The 20,669-nt window shown below is 35.2% G+C and overlaps 3 protein-coding genes across 3 annotated transcripts; all 3 read left to right on the top strand.

The window, feature by feature from the left end:
• Positions 1-9,161: 9,161 nt before the first annotated feature.
• LOC104790672 (chaperone protein dnaJ 3) lies at positions 9,162-11,770 on the top strand. The gene is made up of 6 exons (XM_087452918.1): positions 9,162-9,596; positions 10,005-10,170; positions 10,261-10,399; positions 10,593-10,869; positions 10,964-11,162; positions 11,255-11,770. The coding sequence occupies exons 1-6, from the start codon at positions 9,444-9,446 to the stop codon at positions 11,581-11,583; spliced, it is 1,263 nt and encodes a 420-aa protein (XP_087309044.1). The 5' UTR covers positions 9,162-9,443; the 3' UTR covers positions 11,584-11,770.
• Positions 11,771-12,630: 860 nt separating this feature from the next.
• LOC104790670 (MD-2-related lipid-recognition protein ROSY1) lies at positions 12,631-14,325 on the top strand. The gene is made up of 4 exons (XM_010516451.3): positions 12,631-12,897; positions 13,532-13,630; positions 13,780-13,940; positions 14,125-14,325. The coding sequence occupies exons 1-4, from the start codon at positions 12,807-12,809 to the stop codon at positions 14,230-14,232; spliced, it is 459 nt and encodes a 152-aa protein (XP_010514753.1). The 5' UTR covers positions 12,631-12,806; the 3' UTR covers positions 14,233-14,325.
• Positions 14,326-14,467: 142 nt separating this feature from the next.
• On the top strand, positions 14,468-16,323 carry LOC104790671 (putative F-box protein At3g44060). Its single transcript, XM_010516452.2, has 3 exons — positions 14,468-15,696; positions 15,774-15,917; positions 16,002-16,323. Exons 1-3 carry the CDS (start codon positions 14,743-14,745, stop codon positions 16,275-16,277), a joined length of 1,374 nt encoding a protein of 457 aa, XP_010514754.1. The 5' UTR covers positions 14,468-14,742; the 3' UTR covers positions 16,278-16,323.
• The last annotated feature ends 4,346 nt before the right edge of the window (positions 16,324-20,669 follow it).

Genomic DNA, 20,669 nt, shown 5'->3' with positions numbered 1-20,669 from the left:
CGTCTAATATTTTTTTGGGTAAATGTCATGAAAACCCACTTTGGGTGTGAGTTCTGTCACAAAAACCCACTTTCCACTCATGGTATACTTTCCCAAGTTTTTTGCTTATGTGTCCACTTTCCTTTTACATTTTTGCCCTTACTAACAACTTACCTCTCTTTCTCTCCTTCTTTTCTCTCTTTTTCTCTTCTTTTTTGTTGTTAACACTTTAACAAAGTAAAATATATTTATTTGTTATCATAAAACAAATTTTCTATTTATTTATATAAAATATGTTATGATTATATATTTTCTACATTTTAAGATACATATTGCTATATTTTTTATGAATTTTTAGATTATACAGTATCCATCAGTCGTTGAACATTTGTTCAATTATAAGTGCATAATCAATTGCAGTATTGTTAATAGATAGTTACTTGTGTTTATTCATACAAAATATACATACATAAATTTGGTTAGATCTTTATCCATAGCATATTATCCATAACACAACATAGACCAAATAAGTACAAAACCCTTTAATTCTAAATTTTAAATCCTAGAACATAAACCCTTGAACCTAAAACCAAAACTATTCACTTTAAAAAAAAAAAAACAAAGTTTAGTGGATAGAAAAACTGTGGATAGGTCTCCATGGATTTACAAAGCATATCTAGACATTAAGCTGAAGAATAGCAGTTGAATGGTGGCTATGGATGTGATCATGTCGATATTTTTTTGTGGATACCAATGTAGACAGACCAAAGAATCATCATACAACATCCACACAATTAAATCCATAGACACCATGAGCTCCTTGCTTCATATTTTGTGTTGGTCCAGAAACATATACACTCATAAGTGGTTAATAAACAAAATAAAAATTAACAACATTGATTTATTTAGAACATTGAATATCAATCATGTGGATTAGTAGTTATGGATACTTATCTTATAATATCTTGCTCATTCTTTACATGAGCAGAAATTTGTCCAAGATAAATTAGCCACATAGATTTCTTTTAGCTAAATGTTTTTGTACTATTTTTCAGCTAGAAGTAGGTACAAAAACATTTAGCTAAAAGAAATCTATGTGGCTAATTTATCTTGGACAAATTTCTGCTCATGTAAAGAATGAGCAAGATATTATAAGATAAGTATCCATAACTACTAATCCACATGATTGATATTCAATGTTCTAAATAAATCAATGTTGTTAATTTTTATTTTGTTTATTAACCACTTATGAGTGTATATGTTTCTGGACCAACACAAAATATGAAGCAAGGAGCTCATGGTGTCTATGGATTTAATTGTGTGGATGTTGTATGATGATTCTTTGGTCTGTCTACATTGGTATCCACAAAAAAATATCCACATGATCACATCCATAGCCACCATTCAACTGCTATTCTTCAGCTTAATGTCTAGATATGCTTTGTAAATCCATGGAGACCTATCCACAGTTTTTCTATCCACTAAACTTTGTTTTTTTTTTTTTTTTAAAGTGAATAGTTTTGGTTTTAGGTTCAAGGGTTTATGTTCTAGGATTTAAAATTTAGAATTAAAGGGTTTTGTACTTATTTGGTCTATGTTGTGTTATGGATAATATGCTATGGATAAAGATCTAACCAAATTTATGTATGTATATTTTGTATGAATAAACACAAGTAACTATCTATTAACAATACTGCAATTGATTATGCACTTATAATTGAACAAATGTTCAACGACTGATGGATACTGTATAATCTAAAAATTCATAAAAAATATAGCAATATGTATCTTAAAATGTAGAAAATATATAATCATAACATATTTTATATAAATAAATAGAAAATTTGTTTTATGATAACAAATAATATATTTTACTTTGTTAAAGTGTTAACAACAAAAAAGAAGAGAAAAAGAGAGAAAAGAAGGAGAGAAAGAGAGGTAAGTTGTTAATAAGGGCAAAAATGTAAAAGGAAAGTGGACACATAAGCAAAAAACTTGGGAAAGTATACCATGAATGGAAAGTGGGTTTTTGTGACAATACTTTAAGAGAAAGTGGGTGTGGGTGTCAATTACCCTATTTTTTTAAACAGAAAATAAATTTTAAGTTCGCCTATTCCTACTAACTCTACTTGAACAGACGTGTTTGGATACCTTGATGCAACAAAACCCCTCATAAAAGTCGTCCTCCCAACTAATCGTTTTATCGAAAAAATTAAGCATCATGGTGGTATTTAATCACTCCTCCCAAGAGATGAATACATTAAATATAATCTCCAATCTTAGAATATTGGATGATGTAGCTGCTAACCCATTCACATACTCCCCCTCCTTCAAAATTGATGTATCAAATGGGATAATTCTTTGTTATTTTAGATCAACTTGTTGTGGAATCTCTAGTTACGTACGCAATACAAAACAAAAACTAGGAAAAGATTTGCATATCCAAAAGTTTTGGAATTGTTTGCAAATTTAATAGTTGCTGAGTATTCTCATCCACATCTTTTGATGGTAGTAAACGAGAAAATGAAAGATTTCTAGTCTCTAAATCAAATTAGTCTTTGCATAAAAACATTTTTGATAAGTTTTTTTGGTAAAGCAATTCTAAATTTTAGTTTTTGTATAGAGTTCGAGACAATGATGAGCGGCTAAATTTTTAAGGTTTAACTATTCAATCAGAGAGACAGAGACATTCCACAACTAGAAAGTAAATATATGTACTCATTCCATTATAAATTCACGCTAATTTCTCTTTATTTTTTCTAAGCTGTTTCGATAAATATAAAGAATTTAAGTTTTGCATGTTAAATGAAAGTAGTGAAGTTTTGATCCCATATAACATACTACTATACAAGTACCATTTGAGCAAGACCAACGCACATCTCAATATGAGTGTATTTTAGTAAAAAATAAAATAAAAATAAAAAGTTGAGCAAAAAAATAGACACAAGGTCGCAGAGCAGACTCAGCCAGACACTCTTCTGACCCTCTGGCTTATGTGTCATGTTCTGATTGATTCGATTTAAAAACACAAATAACTAATAAAATTAAATAATACTATTGTATTAAAATAAATTTGAGATCCCACTTTTAAAGGATCACCGATGGCCTTGCCCTTAGATCGCTATTATTGTGAGTGAAAATTACATTTTAATTTATGTGGCAATGTTGGTTTAGAAGGCAATAGCAAAAGCCAATCATCTAAGTAAGGTTTTGGTCTCTCCTTATTGGTTGATTTTCATTTAATGTTTTCTAATTTTTTATTTTTTTATTTGATTTTTAATTGTGTAATTGCTTTAAACAATACTTAAGACCCAATTAACACAATACATTTAACTCACACATTAAAATAAAATAAATTATGAATTAATCATATTCCACCACTTAATTTTATTCAAACATAATAAATTATAATTGTACCTCCCATAATTCTAAATAAAACTTACATCAATTCTTATCATATAAGCATTCTTTCGTTCTCTCATATTGACATTCTTTTACTATCTCATTTTCACATTATCTTCCACTTCTCTTATTCTCTTCCACAATAACTCAAATCATTTTTCTTTTTTTTTTGTTTTCGATTTCATTACTTTATTTAAAATCATACAACGTAGTCTTTAAATTTTGATGTCTACCAAAAAAACAAAATAATAATAATATGTTAATTTATATTATTTTCCAAAATAGAATAACGATTATGTAAGAACTCAAGTGTAGCGTTGGCTAACAAACATCAAAGAAAGCAGATAAGCGGACCCGCAATAACTCCTAGAGCTTTTAGCCAATTGAACATACTCACAACAATCAAAGAAATTGTAGCAATCGCGGTCATCACATAAGTCTTGTTGATAAATCTTGTTCTCCGTCCTGCGATTAGATACAAAATTTGAGATTTAAAAAAACAATAGTTTCTAGATCTCAAATACTGATCGGAAAATTTTGACCATTTGGTAAGCGCGACGGTGAAATAGAAAACACTATAGCCACAACCATAAACCAACTCAAATAGACGTTGATGTTGCTCCCATTCATGTCGTAAAGTGTTCCAAATAGAGTCATAAGGATGGGATTTGTTGACGATGTGTACTGGTCGAACCCCTTGTCCGTCGGGAAAAAGAATTTTCGATATCCTTCTGTACTGAGCTGCTAACGCGTTATCCATCTCCTTCGGAAAATAAGCAAAAATTAAGAGAGAGAGCTCCAAAAGTAAAAGTGGAGAGAAAGTGGAAAGAGAAGAGAGAGGGGTGAGAGAGATGTCTGAGAGAGCGAGTACACGGTTTACGATATTTGGGTCTTTTGATGTTAAATGGGCAAAAACTGGGCAAGCCCGCGAGCCTTAACGGACTCAATATAAATCTGTTTTAAAAACAAAAAAAAATTAGATGGGCATACCCATTTAAGCCCTTTTAGAAATATGTTTTAATTAATTTTAAATAAGTAGTCCGATTATTATTTTTTCTGAATTCTCGAACTAAAACAATGACGTTTATGATTTTTTTTTTAATTTTATTAAAGTCGTAAATATTATATTATGATGTCAAACAATAATCATAATACACTTAAACATTTGCAAACTAAATTAAATCATAAATATTTAAATCGTCAACTATTAAATAAATTAATAGTGCCATCATCTACAAATCTATTAGTTTTTTTAAGAATAATGATAATTATTTATTTTAAGAAAAATTTATTATAAGAGAAGGTAAATAGGGTGGATTTTTAATTACTCCTTATTTTTTTAAAGCGTTGATATTCACTATTGAAAAAGGGTGTTAAATTTTATAAAGAAAAAAGTAACAATTCGAAATTTTGATTAGGGTAATTAATTTTTTTCTTTACAAATGGAATAGTTGTTTACTTCAAAAAAATTTTGTCATTTTTGTTACAGTAATTTTTCTCATTTGAATATAGTGATAATTGGATGACATATCCATGCTAAATTACCCTCCTTTAAAACTGATGATTCTATATAAACAATGGATTATGGTTGATTTTGATTGATGATAAGGTATTGACTCACCACATAATTATTTTGAAATTTGCTTAAGATTTTTATATTTATTCTTATTTATGTTTGTTTGTTTGAATAGTCAAATTTATTCTTTTTATAGTTGTTTATAGTGCCAAAATATTTAGTGAATTAATTTGGTATATTTGAGTTATAAAGATTTTTGCATCTTATTTCTGGGATTTTAAACATAATGTATCTACGGATTAAAAAATTTACGTACTCAATTCGTCCAATTTGTAAATCACTGCCCAAAACAAGAGAAGAAATTTTCATCATTCCTTTTTGAGCAAAGATACTGAAGTATATTTGGACACTATTTGCTAAAATCATAATTCTAACTTCGTTCATTATTTCATTATAAAGCTTTAGACACTTGATTGAAACATCTCTATTTTTGAAAGATCCATTCAATTTGGTGGTATGTTCACTTGTCAAAGTATTATCATTCAAGTTTTTCCACACCAATGATTACTTTCACTGGTGATGAATCAAATTCATTTTTTTTTCTTTAAAACCACCTTCTCATTATTCTTAGTAGGCATCTATACTATTAAAAGAGAAGTAAAAAAAAAATATTTAATATTTACTAACTATATGACTCATATGTAGATATGATAATAAGCCTCATTAGGGTATCTTGGGTTTAATTTAATGGATGTTAAAATGGTTGATTCAAAATCACAAGAAACTGAGCAAAAATTTTGAAATCTGATATATAAACTTGATATGATCCGATTGTGAAGGTTTGACCCATTTATAATTTCCTTATATGTAAAAAACAAATATTAATTACAAAATCTAATTTGGTTTTCAAAATTAGTAACTCACTTGATCATGACACGTGTCAATTTATGGATTAGATACTTTGCCATGTGTAATACAAAAATTTCGGTTTAGAAATTTTAAAATTAAAAAGATAATTATAAGACATAATTGTAATTTTAAGAAAATATAAAAGATAATTATAATGGTATTTCTAATTTTATGTTACCAAATTTAAAAGAATCAGGATTACGAAGACAAATAATTAATATAATACCATAAATAAAGAAATTATATAGTCAATTATTGATCCTGAAAAGAAAATGATCATAGATAATCACCTCCTTATAAGCAAATAAAAAATAATCAAACGAATATAACTTTACTTACTAATATGTACTCAGTCTTCCTCTCCCAAAAAGCCGTGATTTCCCCAAAGCTGCGCTTCAAAAAAAAAAACCACCGATCTTCACCATATCCGGCCGGCGTCGGCCTCTCTGACGTCGGTCGGTTGATTGCTTCTCCTAATTTTATGTATCTTTTCCTTTCTACACAGATTACGTTAATGTTATTGGGCTTTGAAGAATCCCAAGTCATATTCTTTCTCGTTTCCTTAGCCCCGATCCTTCCACAGATCTCGATTTGATCATCCTTTTGGTGTAGGTTGTGTATCATTAACACACAGACATCATCAATCTTGGAGAGAATGATATGGCCAATTTTATAATTCCGACCCTAATCTGGCCACAACACAAAGGTTCTGGTGTCGGCTCCTTTCCGTTTTCTATCGGTGTTTGTCGTTTCATCTTCGAAACGGCTCGCTATGTTCATCAAATAGGTCATGCCTCTAGTTTGGATCTCTCCGATCTGAGAAAGAGAGATCAATTTTGGGTTTGGGATCCAGGAAAATATGATTGCGATACTAGCGTTAACGGGAAGAAATTATGGTCTCCAGTCATTCCTCTCCACATAGGCGTAATTGTTTGTGCGATGAAGATGTGGTTCATTGTGAAGATCTCCAATGAAGTCGTTGGTGTGAGATGTATAATAGGATGGAATTACACTAGTAGCAAGCCAAAAATTTTGATGCAAACAAGGACAACGATACGGACTAATTGGTATTGGGTTGTAAAGATTCCAAAACTTTTTTCTAAAAGCAATGGCTTTTTTATATGTGATGTGGAGTTTCAACCAAAGAATGCCAGTACGGCATACATATCACATTCGAGTAGGATGGTTTATGAAGAAGGAATATACAAGTAAGGCTTATTTGAAGGAAGCATCGTCAATTTCACTTTTTCATGCTTGCTATCTTCACTATATGCTACATATTTCTGCTTATGTAATAAATTGTTTTTGAAGTTTTGTATTGGTTTGGTACATGTTGTAATACTCAATTAATTAATAAAAGTTATTGGAAGGAAAAAAAATAATAATAACTTACTAATATGTATCCTTTTAGAAATACTTGGTTCACAATCACATTCATAATCGAATTGAATCTTTTTTTATTTGGAGGAATGAAACCATAGTTACACTTTCTTGGTATAACTTATACAGTTTAGTCTTAAATTTCTTGTATAAAACATTATTTTCAATCTTTAATTCTATAAATCAAATAAAAAAATGTTAATAATATTTCATGTCTTCAATATACTTTTTTGAGAAATGCCCTAAAATGTTATCAAAAAAGGTTTTTCGTCCTCAAATACCACACATTCGAATACCATTTATTAAATAATGGCAATTTAACTTTGTATTTTATAAAATCAAATTGTGTGATGGTTTTACGATTACCTTTTTCCCTTTAGCTCCAAGCCTCTGACACAAACTTCTCCGACAAAATCTGACAACACAAAATTCTTTGGCAAGATTTGGCGGTTAAATCTAGCTCCTTCGTCGTCCCCGTCTTCATCTGACGTCGTTAATTCCAATTTTCTCTTTGAATTCTAGAATTGTTTTTCTCGCATTTTAGCTAATTGATTATGCTCAATTTTGTAAAGATATGTTGCTTTGTTGAGACTCGGTGGTCGTGTTCCATCATCTTCAACGATATCTATCGACTTTGTCAAGCAATTTTTTTACTAGAAAACCTTAAAAATCTACTGAATTTTGCACCCAATTGATTTAGATTTTTGTGGATTTAGCAAGGTCAATATTTACAATAGAACGAGTACGTTTAAACAGGATATGAAGCTTATTTATAAATGGTGACGGAACGATGATAAAGTGTTGCGTAGGAAAGATTGATCAAGTAAGAAGAACTGCGGAGACAAGATACAACAAAAACACTGACAACGAGATAAAACAAGGCTAAAGTAAGGCGAGGTGTATCAAATATTGTGCTGAACTGAGAGGATTTTGGCAGCTATAGTGAGGCGAGTCGAAGCAAAGAATACCTGAATCGGTGAGACGAAGCAATTCAACACATGAAGGCGATAGGAATCCGGCGATATAGACCGATGAGGCAACGAGATTCCGACCGTATTAGATCTCTTCGTTTAAGGAGAGAAGCGAAGCGATCAAACAACGAGAGTTTGAGCAAATTGAAAATATTTTCTTCATATAGTTTAATAAAAAAAATAAACATGAAAATTGTTGGATCTCATGCTATATTTTTGATTCAAAAACTTAAAATAATGATATTTATGATAACTGTCCAACTTTTTTCATGTCCCATCCCAAATACTTATTTTCCTTTTCATTAGATTAATTTTTTTTTTGTTGGAAAAGAAATATAAGAAAAATAGTTTCTTAGAATAGAAAAAAAAAAATGAAAAACAAACCCCTTCAATTGTTCATATGCTCTCCATCCTACCATTCTATGAACCTACTTGCGTATCAACATAAATATATTTTCACAAAATAAGTTTTTTGACGAGTATTATTGTTTTACAAACCAAAATATTATTTACGAAATAAAATATTTAATCTTCTTCATGTGATAAATATTTTTAATTACAAGACAAATTGAATCTTCCTTCTTCCAACAAAATTCATTGTCGAGATTCATAATCAAAATGAATTTTCTTCTACTTCGACTAATAAATTCCTGTGTATCGATTACAAAGATTCTTAAATCATGTTGAGAACACTAGAATAAACAAGTTTTATAAATTGTTTCTATAAAGCATTAAAAATAATGTTTTTATATAAGCAAAAATTGTCATGAAGGGTTTGCTGTACACACAAAAACAAAAAAAAAGTCAATAGATCTCTCTGAGTCGTTGCACAACATACGTCTTTCAATAATACCATTTTTTTTTTGTCTAACCATATAAAATAATTTCCCTTGTATAAGAAAATAATAATTTCCGTTCATACGTGATTTTTTTTTTTTTTTTTTTTGACAACTACGTGATTTTTCTTGTTTAGAAAAGAAATATTAGTAAAAATAGTTTTTTTTAAGAAGGGAAAAACAAAAAAGAAGAAAAGGAAAAAAGAAAGTAATAAAACGTTCTAGAGAGTTCCATCCTAAACTCCACAAAACCTCGAACAAAAGCAAACGCAATTGAACCTCTTCATAAGACACAACAACAAGTCCTTCACAGCAGCCACATCAAACCCCAAACAACACATCTCATCCTTCTTCTTCTTCTTCTTCTTCTTCGTCTCCGCCATCGAAAGAGAGGCTCATCTCTTTCTCTCTCCCTTCGATTTCTAGGGTTTTCGTAAGAAGGGCGATAAGATGTTTGGGCGAGGACCCTCGAAGAAGAGCGACAACACTAAGTTCTACGAGATCTTAGGTGTTCCTAAGAGCGCATCACCTGAAGATCTCAAGAAAGCTTACAAAAAAGCCGCTATCAAGAACCATCCCGACAAGGGTGGAGATCCAGAGAAGGTTTACATCTTTTTCAGATCCCTTTTCCTTATCGCTTCAGATTCTGTCAATTTCGATCTGGGTTTTCTTAGTTCGATTTTGTTTTCTTTCGATTTGGTTGTGGTCTTGTGAGCTTTTTGATGTTTGAATTTTGATCCGATCTGAAATAAAGTTTGAGTTTTTTTAGATTAGATGTACTTAATTGAGATGTTTTTGGTACAAAGTGGTGAAAGTTATGAGCTTTTGTGTTGAGTTCAAGGTCTCGATGTTTCGTTTAAGCTCTGTTGGATTGGTGATGCATCTTCTTGACAATTTAAGGTTTAAAGTTGTTTGCTTTGTGAAGTTATGGAGTGTTTGAGTTTTTGGTTTGTGGTGTTATGAGTTAATTTGTTATTTTGAGTTGAGTTTGATTCATGTATTTAATTTCAGTTCAAGGAGTTAGCTCAAGCTTATGAAGTTCTTAGTGACCCGGAGAAGCGTGAGATTTATGACCAGTATGGTGAGGATGCACTCAAGGAAGGAATGGGTGGTGGAGGAGGTGGACATGATCCATTTGATATTTTCTCATCCTTCTTTGGTGGAAGCCCGTTTGGAGGTGACTCTCTTGTTCATTGTTTTGCTCTCTGATATTACAATTGAGAGTTTTTTTTTTTGATTGATTTGAGTATCTTTGTTTTTTGATTAGGTGGTAGTAGCCGGGGAAGGAGGCAGAGGCGTGGTGAAGATGTTGTTCATCCCTTGAAGGTTTCTCTGGAGGATGTGTACCTTGGAACAATGAAGAAGCTCTCACTTTCTAGGAATACTCTCTGCTCCAAGTGTAACGGGTTAGTATATTCTTCTTCTTCATTCTTTCACGCTTTCCTTTTTCCCCCTTTCGGTGTACCTAATAATATAAATTAGGTGAAGCTTTGACAGATATCCTATATTTCAAAATCATTCTTAGTTGTTTTCTCCAACTTTTTTGGACACCAGATGCTGAAAAGGTTGTTAATTTGTGATTGTTATTTATGATTGCAGAAAGGGTTCAAAGTCTGGAGCTTCCTTGAAATGTGGTGGGTGTCAGGGTACAGGTATGAAGGTCTCAATTAGGCAGCTCGGACCTGGAATGATCCAGCAGATGCAGCATGCATGTAATGAATGCAAAGGAACAGGTGAGACCATCAATGATCGGGACAGGTGCCCACAATGCAAAGGAGACAAGGTTATTCCTGAGAAGAAGGTGCTTGAAGTGAATGTGGAAAAGGGAATGCAACACAGTCAGAAGATCACATTCGAAGGACAAGCAGATGAAGCTGTATGTACCCTCAGACATTTTAACTCCTGCTTTGACTACTATGTTTCTTTTTCTCCTTCTTGTGACTAACTGTTTTTGTTTATTGTTGGCACAGCCTGACACTGTCACTGGAGATATAGTGTTTGTCCTTCAGCAGAAAGAGCACCCAAAGTTCAAGAGAAAGGGAGAAGACCTCTTTGTGGAACACACGCTTTCTCTAACAGAAGCTTTATGTGGCTTCCAATTTGTTCTGACTCACTTGGATGGCAGAAGTCTTCTCATTAAATCTAATCCTGGGGAGGTCGTGAAACCTGGTACGTATTCAGATGCATCATAATGCCTTTGGTTTTACAGTTATCTGTCTTTCATTGAAACATGCTAACTTATCTTGATGTGCGCTTGATAGATTCATACAAGGCCATAAGCGACGAGGGAATGCCGGTATACCAGAGGCCGTTCATGAAGGGTAAGCTGTACATCCACTTCACAGTGGATTTCCCGGACTCGCTGAGCCCTGAGCAGACTAAAGCACTGGAAGCTGTTTTGCCCAAGCCCTCAACAGCTCAGTTGAACGACATGGAGATAGATGAGTGTGAGGAGACCACTCTACACGATGTGAACATTGAGGATGAGATGAGGAGGAAGGCACAAGCTCAAAGAGAGGCTTATGATGATGACGATGATGATGATGACCATCCTGGTGGTGCTCAGAGGGTGCAATGTGCCCAGCAGTAAGTAATCTCGTAGACTTTTCCCACATGGGTTTGGCTCCAACATTTGTCTTCTCCTTTTTCATTCTAAGTGTATTGGAGTCTTTATGGAGTTTGGTACGGTTTAAGAATTTGCCCACTTTGGTTGAAGTGGAACAGCCAACTTGTTTTCTCTTTCTCTGACTCTTAAAATTATGAAGGCCTTGTTACAATTTTGTGTTTTTTGATAATTAAATTCGTAGTAATTTAATGTCTAAGAACATATATATACTATGTCTTTTTCTATATGTTATGTCTTTTTCTATGTTGATGCTGGTTTGAATTTTGGTTTATACTGTTATAAACCCTTGACAACAACAAGAACACGCAATAGCCCAAACCGGGATAAGGTAATGTATCTCCAAAACTCAACCGGGGTTCGTGGAGTATACGACAACACCACCACCAGCCAATACAGCCACCAAGACAACTCTAAGCAATTAGGTCATTACAAATTACTGGGATTTAATTCTTATCTGTCAAAGCAAGTTTAATTGAGTTGGGTTCAGGGGTTTTCCATTTAGAACAACAAAGATGTGGTGGTTATTGTTGGTGTGGCTTCGTTAATGCCACGTTATCCCAGCCGTCGCCACAACACCGAAACCTGGTGATCTAGTAGCTATAGGCCTGCTACCTAACCGGAATATACTAATCAAATCGAACCGCTTTTTAGCCACTTTGGTTTGGGTCGGTTACTATAAGTAAACCGATCTGTAGGATTTTAGATGATTTTTGTTTTGTTATACGTTCTGTTTGATTCGGCTCACTGATAAACCAAAATAGTTATCCAGATTTGATTCTAAACTAAAATAAATTTAGATAATATTAAAATTACAAAAATATACGTATCCAAGTTATTTTAAAATTGTGAACCGTATCAAACCAAACTAAATATTTGTACGAAATATCTGATAACCAAACCGAATAATCTATTTGTGGTATTTATAGTGCTGGAAGCAAGTAATGAGCCACGTGCCGAGAACTCCTCGGATAAAAAAATATAAAACTTAATTTCTCAAAAAAAAGTCAAAACAACTAAATTAAAAAACATTTCTCTGACAAAAATCTAGAACCGTTGGATTGTTCGGTGTGTTCAGAAACCGTTGGATTCAATTTTCTTTTGTCAAAAACTACTCAATACTCAATTCATCATCTCCACCAAATTCTCCAGTTTCTTCTCTCTTTCATCTACAATCACAGTACTCATCCATGGCGATTTCTCAAGCTCAACCTCTGCTTCTTCTCCTCATATCACTCTTCTTCTTACCTGCTTTGCACGCCACTTCTTTCTCCTACTGCGGTTTGTCTCCTAAACTCCCTTTCTTTGTCTTCTATCAGATTAAGGGTGTCTGTTTTTTTTTTTTTTTTTGGGATCGTTGCTAGAACAAATCGAGTATTGTCGATCTTTAAAGCACTTTAATTTCCATAGAGTTTGAATCTTTATAAAAGATGCATCGACTTTAACACTCTGAATGCTGCTTTCAATTTGAGGGTGAACTTGGTCTCTGATCTATTCAAGAAAACTATCTATCTGTTTCAAATCTTGAAGCATGTAATATGTGAAATTATCAATTTCTTGGATGTATAGTCTTGAAAATTTAATCAAGGTGGGAACTAAATTTGTATGATCATCCTTGAGAGATCTTCTTTCTTGGTATATGTTGAACTAAATCAGCAGATTATTTTAGCTCAATTCAATCAACATTATCTTCTTGGTTATGTTATTACAGCTTTAGCAATCTCTTCCAGAAAGAGAGACACTTTTTGTTAATAGTTTTGTTCTCTGTTTGATTCTCTCTCTTTGAATACATCAAAATGCATTAACCATTTGTTTGCTGTCCCATCTTTGTTTATTTTGCAATGATATTGGTCTTTCGTTTTGCTTGCCATGAACTGTATTTTTCCCTTGATAAACTGTTGCTGACTGTTTGTAGATAAGAGGCTCGATCCCGTCAAGGTCACGGGTGTGAAGATCTCTCCTAACCCCGTTGTGAGTGGTGAAGCTGCAACATTTAAGATTTTGGGTTCTACTGGTAAATACCCCCCCCTTTTTTTTTTTTTTTTTATGATCATCCTGCTTCCTTTTGTTTAAACTTTGACTCTATTATTGGAAAATTTGTAACATACTTAGAGTTTCAACATTTTTTGATTGAAAAAATCTTGTCTGCTGATGTGTGCATAGGCGAAGATATCTCTGGAGGAAAAGTAGTGATCAGCGTTTCATACTTTGGGATTCGTGTCCATATCGAAACTCATGACCTCTGCGAGGAGACGGCCTGTCCGGTTGCACCAGGCAACTTTGTGCTTTCTCATTCTCAAACTCTCCCCTCAATTACGCCGCCTGTAAGATATCTTTAACACTCTTTCAATAGATACACCTAGAAATCTATAAGCGAAAGTTATGAATGAAACTGTATAAGACATGTTGGTAATGTATATTAACTGTGGTTTGAGATTACTTCTCTCTACTTATTTGGTAAATCTTCAAACACATCACCTTCTTACAATGGCTTCTCTTTTGAAACAGGGCACTTACACGCTAAAGATGACGATAAACGACAAGAGTGGCGGAAGACTAACGTGCATCAGCTTCAAATTCAAGATCACATTAAAATCCGCGGTCTTTGCTAGTTAAGTTTTATGGTGTAAATACGTTGACGTCTTTGTGAATCTCTCTGTGTTTACTTTTGTGGTGTCTAAATAGAGAATCTGCGCTTTTGAGACTTGAGTTGATGATCTACATGAAACAAAGAGTGAACAGGCCATTATCTGCTTTTAAGCTCATTATACATAAAAGATAGATCTCTTGACCCAAATTTGAACCTAACCAAATTATACAACGAAATTTTTTTTTGGTTCTTGTTTCCTTTTCTGACTATTCCCACTAAAGAAAAACCCTACCGAAAGCAAAACCCATATAAACAACCTAAAGTTGACCTAGCAGGAGACCAAAACAAATAAAATGATCCACCAAATTTGTGACGTGATCACGTGAATAAGAAGTTTGCTGATCGTTTGTCTTTTGTAAATTCCTTTATTTTGTTCAGTTTAATGAATGATTTTTCTATCTACCTCTTGGAGAGAAGGCGTGAAAGTTGAACCTTTTAGGGTTTAGATTGAACTCTTCACTTTTTTTTTCTTTTTCATGTTTCAGGAACCACTAGGGATGAGGTCTGTCTCTATGGATTGCGTGGCTTCAATGGATTGTCTTCCAGATGATCTTCTTGTCCAAATCTTGTCTTTTCTTCCTACGAAACAAGCTGTTTCAACCTCTCTTCTCTCCAAGAGGTGGAGGACTCTGTTTGCTTTCAGTCCTAATCTTGACTTTGACAATCCCATCCTCAAGCACTCGGAAGATATCCGAAAGAGTTTTAATGATTTTGTGGACAGTTCATTGGTTTTCCAAGGTGATAACCATATAAAGAAGTTCTCACTGAAAAATACTGGAAGCTGGTATATGGAACATGACGTTAAACGCTGGATACGTAGTGCCCTGGAACACGGTGTCTCTGAGCTTCACTTACAGATAGAAGGATCTCACCTTCAGATAGGATATATAAGAAAATGGCAATATTTTCCATTCGAAGTCTTCACCAGCACAACACTGGTTGACCTGTCATTGGGAATAAAACAGGACATCCAGAAGTTTTCTCCACATGCATATCTCCCAGCACTAAAGGTACTCGTCCTTGATTCAATCTGGTTTCACGATGGTCAATTATTTAACGAGTTTCTCGCTGCTTGCCCTGCACTTGAAGACTTAACCATACGTTATAAAGAATTTCAAGGACATTCGTACATCATATCCAGCAAAAGCATTAAGAAACTCTCAGTTACCATTAACTGCAGTTATTATGCTGATCTTTCTAGCACTATTATACTTGACACACCGAATGTTTTTGACCTCTACTACTATGGTTTTCCTCGGTGTAAAGCTCCACATTGTAATTTAAATTCACTTGCCAAAGCTACGTTGGACCTTCATTTCTTAAAAGATCACAGTCAACATCGCCAGATGCAAAATGAGGCGGATGTGAAAGATCTCATCAGTGAGATACGCAACGTCAAGACCCTTCACTTGAATTCTTCCGCTGTCGAGGTTAGATCCAGTTTATGGTATCACTTTCTTCATCTTTTCCTTAAAAAACTGGAAAACATTCTTAGTTTGTCTTTCAGGTGATTTTGGTTTGCTGCAAAGGTGGACTACCCGTGTTCAAAAACCTCGTTAAATTAGTATTATCGAGTAAAAAAAAAGGTTGGAGAATGTTTCTGCCACTTCTGCTAGAGCGTTCTCCAAAGCTGAAAACCTTGGTTCTTTCGGTATGAAGCAAAACCTAACAAATCTTACTTTATGTATACGACTGTGGCATGAAATTAACCTAGCCTCTCCTCTTGATGCTTCAGGATCTCCATCGTTACACATTTAGACGAACAAAACTCTGTGTAGGGGTTCAAATTCCCTCGAACAACAAAATAAAGATGCTGAGTGTCCTGCAATATCAAGGAAGCGCAAACGAGCTAAAACACATTAACCATTTCTTACTGAAAATGGAGTGTCTTGAAATGGTAAAAGTCTATGTTGCAGCTGAGATGGATGACCTCAAAAAGATGCAACTCACAGATGATCTGTTTATTGAATCAAACACAAGAATAACGAATAACTCTCGTTTATTACTTTAGAAACTTCTCAAAACTAAAGCAATCTTAATCTCTCTAATCTCTCTTATAAGCTATGCAACACCCTGCATCTTCTTATATAGAGAGAAGAATAAACATTCATCCTAACAACTATAGGAAACATTACATAATTTAGATATCTCCTAAATCTTTAGATATGTATATTTAGATATCTCCTAAATATACTTAGCTTGATCCTCAAGCTATTTCAAGCTTACACTAATATTGTCCCCCTTAAGCTTGAAACCATCTTGCTCACTCAAATCTTGAACTCCAATGAAGCTCCTCTGTTCTTTGAACTTGATTCTCCCAAGTGCCTTAGTCAAGATATCAGCTTTCTGCTCAATGCCAGGAACATACTCAACCTCTACCAGCTCATTTTCTACGCATTCACGAACAAAATGAAACTTCCTATGAATGTGTTTGCTGCGGCCGTGGAAGACAGGATTTTTGGTAAGTGCTATAGCAGATTTGTTGTCTATACGAACCGTTACTCTCTTGAGCTCTTCACCTGTAACTTCAGAGAGCAAATCTTGCAACCAAATAGCCTGCTTAGCTGCTTCTGTAGCCGCCATAAACTCTGCCTCACAAGAAGATAAAGCTACCGTCTCCTGCTTCTGTGAGCACCATGTAATAGGACAGTTGTTGAGATAGAAAATGTGACCACTTGTGCTTTTACCATCATCTTCATCTATATTGAGACTGCTGTCACAATAGCCTACTAACCCGGAGCTGCTTCCTTTCTTAAATGTGAGACCATAACCTGAGGTTCCTTGTAAGTACCTCAAAACATGCTTCAAAGCCACACCATGACTTCTCTTTGGGTTATGCATATAGCGGCTCAAAATGCCAACAGCAAAGGAGAGATCAGGTCGGGTGTGAATCAAGTATCTCAGACAGCCAATATTCCTTCTATACTCACTTTCATCAATAGACTGATCATCTAAAGCCTTTGAAAGCTTCGAACCTGAGTCCATCGGAACCTGAACAGCATTGCAATTACTCATACCAGTCTCTTCAAGAATTTTTTCTGCATACCTGCTCTGTTTCAAGGTGATTCCACCATCTTCTTGTAAGACTTCAATGCCAAGATAGTATGTCAGTCTACCAAGGTCACTCATCTCAAACTTAGATGACATCCCCTTCTTGAACTCTTGAACTAGACTCAGGCTGCTACCAGTGACAAGAAGATCGTCCACATAAACCGCTACAATCAACAAGTGTTCCTTTTCTTGTCTTCGGTACAAGGCAGGCTCCTTAGCACATCTCACAAAGTTTAACTCCTTTAGAATCTGATTGAGCTTATGATTCCAGGCCCGTGGTGCTTGACGCAGTCCATAAAGCGCTTTGTTCAGCTTGTACACCATTCCTTCGCTTCCCTCCTTCATAAAACCTTCCGGTTGAGAAACAAAGACCTCCTCTCGAAGTTCTCCGTGCAAGAAGGCAGTTTTTACATCTAAATGGTGTACTTCCCATCCTTTAGAAGCGGCTAAGGCAATGATAAACCGTATTGTTTCAATACGTGCCACTGGAGCAAACACCTCGTCGAAATCAATCCCATGTCTCTGCACATACCCTTTAGCAACGAGTCTTGCTTTATATTTATTTATGCTCCCATTTGCATTACGTTTGATCTTAAATACCCATTTTAAGCCAATTGGCTTAACACTACTCGGTAATTCCACCAAGTTCCACGTTTTGTTCCTTTCGATCGACCTTAGTTCCTCCATACAAGCTTCTCTCCACACTTGTAGTTCCTTTGCTTCCTCAAAGAATCTTGGTTCATCATCTAAGCTTAACAGAAGGCGTTCTACTTCGTCCTCTGCTAACAACACGTAATCATTGAGATAACTTGGTTTCACACTTGGTCGTGTTGAGCGTCGTAGTACAGGCTGAGCTTCCTCTGTCTCTTGCTCCTGTTGAGTTTCTGCTATCACCTCGACTCCAACCTCAGAATCATAATTCTCGCAGTCTGTTGCTTCTTCGTGTAGACCATTATTCCCAAAATCTCCAGATCTTACGATAAATGACCCTGGAGCCTCTGTTTCTTCACTTGCAACATTCCAATTCCATCTTTTAGCTTCGTCGAAGATGACATCTCTGCTTACTATTATCCTCCTTGTTGAGGGATTTAACAGACGATAAGCTTTACTACCAGGTTCTGTTCCGAGATGCACCAAAGCACGAGATCTATCATCCAATTTCTTGAGATGTTGTGTTTCCACTCTAGCATAACCGATACAACCAAAAACTCGCAAGTGCTCCAAGTTTGGTTTCTTGCCTTTGAACATGTCGTACGGCGTCTTGTCACTCAATGTTCTCGTAGCTACTCTGTTGATCAAATAAGTGGAATGTCTCACAGCCTCTCCCCAAAGATAATTCGGAACATCCATGTGTTTTAAAATGCTTCTCGTCATTTCAAGCAGGGTTCTGTTTCTTCTCTCTACTACACCGTTCTGTTGTGGCGAGTATGGAGCCGTCAAGTGTCGTTGGATCCCAGATTGTTCACAAAATCGCATGAACTCAGACGATACAAATTCACCTCCTCTGTCTGTTCGAAACATCTTGATTGTTGCTCCAATTTCTTGCTCAGCTCGGGCTTTAAAACGTTTGAAAGCATCATATGCATCACTCTTATCTTTCAAAAGCAGTGACCACATGTATCGAGAGTGATCGTCAATGAGCACAAATATATACTTGTTCTGTGCAGCTGTGGCAGGTGTAATCGGACCGCAGAGATCTCCATGGATTATATCCAGAGATTTTTCAGCTCTAAAACTGGTTGCCTTGGGAAACGTCTTTCTTGTTTGCTTCCCAAGCAAACAAGATGCACACGTCTCCTTAACAAAAGTCAAGTTTGGCATTCCAAAGACTAGCTCTCTCTTCACCATCGATTCTAAGGTCCTGAGATTGACATGACCTAGTCTCTCATGCCACCGTGTAGAGGTATCATCGACCTTCATTTGCAGACAGTTACTTTCAGCTTCCATACGGACCTTATAGAGTCTGTTCTGTGATCTATTTGCCTTTACAAGGAGCTTCCCATCGCGATCGTGTAGTGTTAGGTAATCCTCCTTCATCCTAACTTCACATCCTATCTCCGTAGCTTGTCCAAGACTGAGAATATTACTCTTGAGATCAGGTATCCAGTAAACTTGAGTCAGAATCTTTCTATCACCCGACTTGGTGATAAAAAAAACAGAACCTCTTCCCTTTATGTCGACTCTTGAGTCGTCACCAAACCTCACCTTCCCCATGACTGTTTCATCAAGTTTGGTAAAGTAGTTCCGGTTTCCATTCATGTGATTACTGGCTCCGTTATCAAGATACCACACATTATCTCCCTCCGGTTTAACTTCGTAATCACGTGGCTTGATTTTCTTCTCATTGAGAAGCACAGCCTTGTGCATTAGTAGCTCCTCTGCGTCTTGAGTATCAGATTCTGCACCATCTTGAATTTCTTGAAGTTTAAGTAACCGGTCTGGACAATTTGAGGCATAGTGACCATTCTTGTCACATCGGTAACAAACAATCTGTGACTTGTCTCTGTTTTGGTAATTGTTTCGACCTCGTCCTCTTCCTCGACCCGAGAACCGACCACCTCTAGCACCCTTTCCACGTCCTTGGTCATAACCCTCTAGATAATTGTTAGCATACATAAGTTTTGTTTGATCATCTTCTTGATCTTCCTCATCACGAATCCTCTCCTCATATGTTTTTAGTCGACCAACTATGTCCACAAAACTTGTCTTGTTAAGATCAAGAACTTGTTCCAAGGCTGCTATGATATGAATGTACTTCTTCCTCGGCAAACTATTGAGGAATTTTTTGACCATCTTAGACTCTTCAATGGATACGCCCAAAGCACCCGCTTTTGATGCAAGCTCCGACAACCTTCCCACAAAATCATCGATCGTATCTGTAGTCTTCATCTTCATCCTCTCGAAATCCGACATTAGTGTTTGCAGTCTCGCCTCTTTTACTCTCTCAGCTCCAACGTATCGTGACTTGATCGCATCCCAAACCTCCTTAGGAGTAGCAAGGTTTCCCACTTGTAAAATCAGATTCTCCGGAATCGATTGGAACAGAAGAGCTTTGGCTAGGTCAGTCTTATCGGCCTCTGCTTCCCCTGTTTCGATCGTTTCCCAGACTTTGTTCACTCGCAGTACTACCGTCATCTTCATGGCCCACACCGTATAGTTGGTTGCGGTAAGCATTGGACATTGAAGAGATGAAGTACCGGTCTCCTTTGGTATGGACGTCATAGCAACGATTTCACTCATATCTCTTACACCGATTTTGTTTTTAGTCACGAACAAGAAAGAAAAGTTGTGTTTAGAGATTCAATATAAGCTCTGATACCAAATATTGAATCAAACACAAGAATAACGAATA

This window comes from Camelina sativa, chromosome 6 (genome assembly GCF_030686135.1).
Source record: "Camelina sativa cultivar CO46 ecotype springtype chromosome 6, ASM3068613v1".
NCBI classification, from domain to species: domain Eukaryota; kingdom Viridiplantae; phylum Streptophyta; class Magnoliopsida; order Brassicales; family Brassicaceae; genus Camelina; species Camelina sativa.
The sequence above is the reverse complement of the archived record's forward strand: the minus strand, read 5'-3'. Positions and strand labels throughout refer to the sequence as shown.

What these genes read in the sequence shown, in the direction of transcription:
- LOC104790672 (XM_087452918.1), top strand. Translation starts at nt 9,444, where the DNA reads ATGTTTGGGCGAGGACCCTCGAAGAAGAGCGACAACACTAAGTTCTAC. An exon ending in AGGGTGGAGATCCAGAGAAG is followed by an intron (nt 9,597 to 10,004) that starts GTTTACATCTTT and finishes ATTTAATTTCAG; the next exon opens with TTCAAGGAGTTAGCTCAAGC. An exon ending in TGGTGGAAGCCCGTTTGGAG is followed by an intron (nt 10,171 to 10,260) that starts GTGACTCTCTTG and finishes TTTTTTGATTAG; the next exon opens with GTGGTAGTAGCCGGGGAAGG.
- LOC104790670 (XM_010516451.3), top strand. Translation starts at nt 12,807, where the DNA reads ATGGCGATTTCTCAAGCTCAACCTCTGCTTCTTCTCCTCATATCACTC. An exon ending in TAAGATTTTGGGTTCTACTG is followed by an intron (nt 13,631 to 13,779) that starts GTAAATACCCCC and finishes ATGTGTGCATAG; the next exon opens with GCGAAGATATCTCTGGAGGA. An exon ending in TCCCCTCAATTACGCCGCCT is followed by an intron (nt 13,941 to 14,124) that starts GTAAGATATCTT and finishes CTTTTGAAACAG; the next exon opens with GGCACTTACACGCTAAAGAT.
- LOC104790671 (XM_010516452.2), top strand. Translation starts at nt 14,743, where the DNA reads ATGTTTCAGGAACCACTAGGGATGAGGTCTGTCTCTATGGATTGCGTG. An exon ending in TGAATTCTTCCGCTGTCGAG is followed by an intron (nt 15,697 to 15,773) that starts GTTAGATCCAGT and finishes TTTGTCTTTCAG; the next exon opens with GTGATTTTGGTTTGCTGCAA. An exon ending in TGAAAACCTTGGTTCTTTCG is followed by an intron (nt 15,918 to 16,001) that starts GTATGAAGCAAA and finishes TTGATGCTTCAG; the next exon opens with GATCTCCATCGTTACACATT.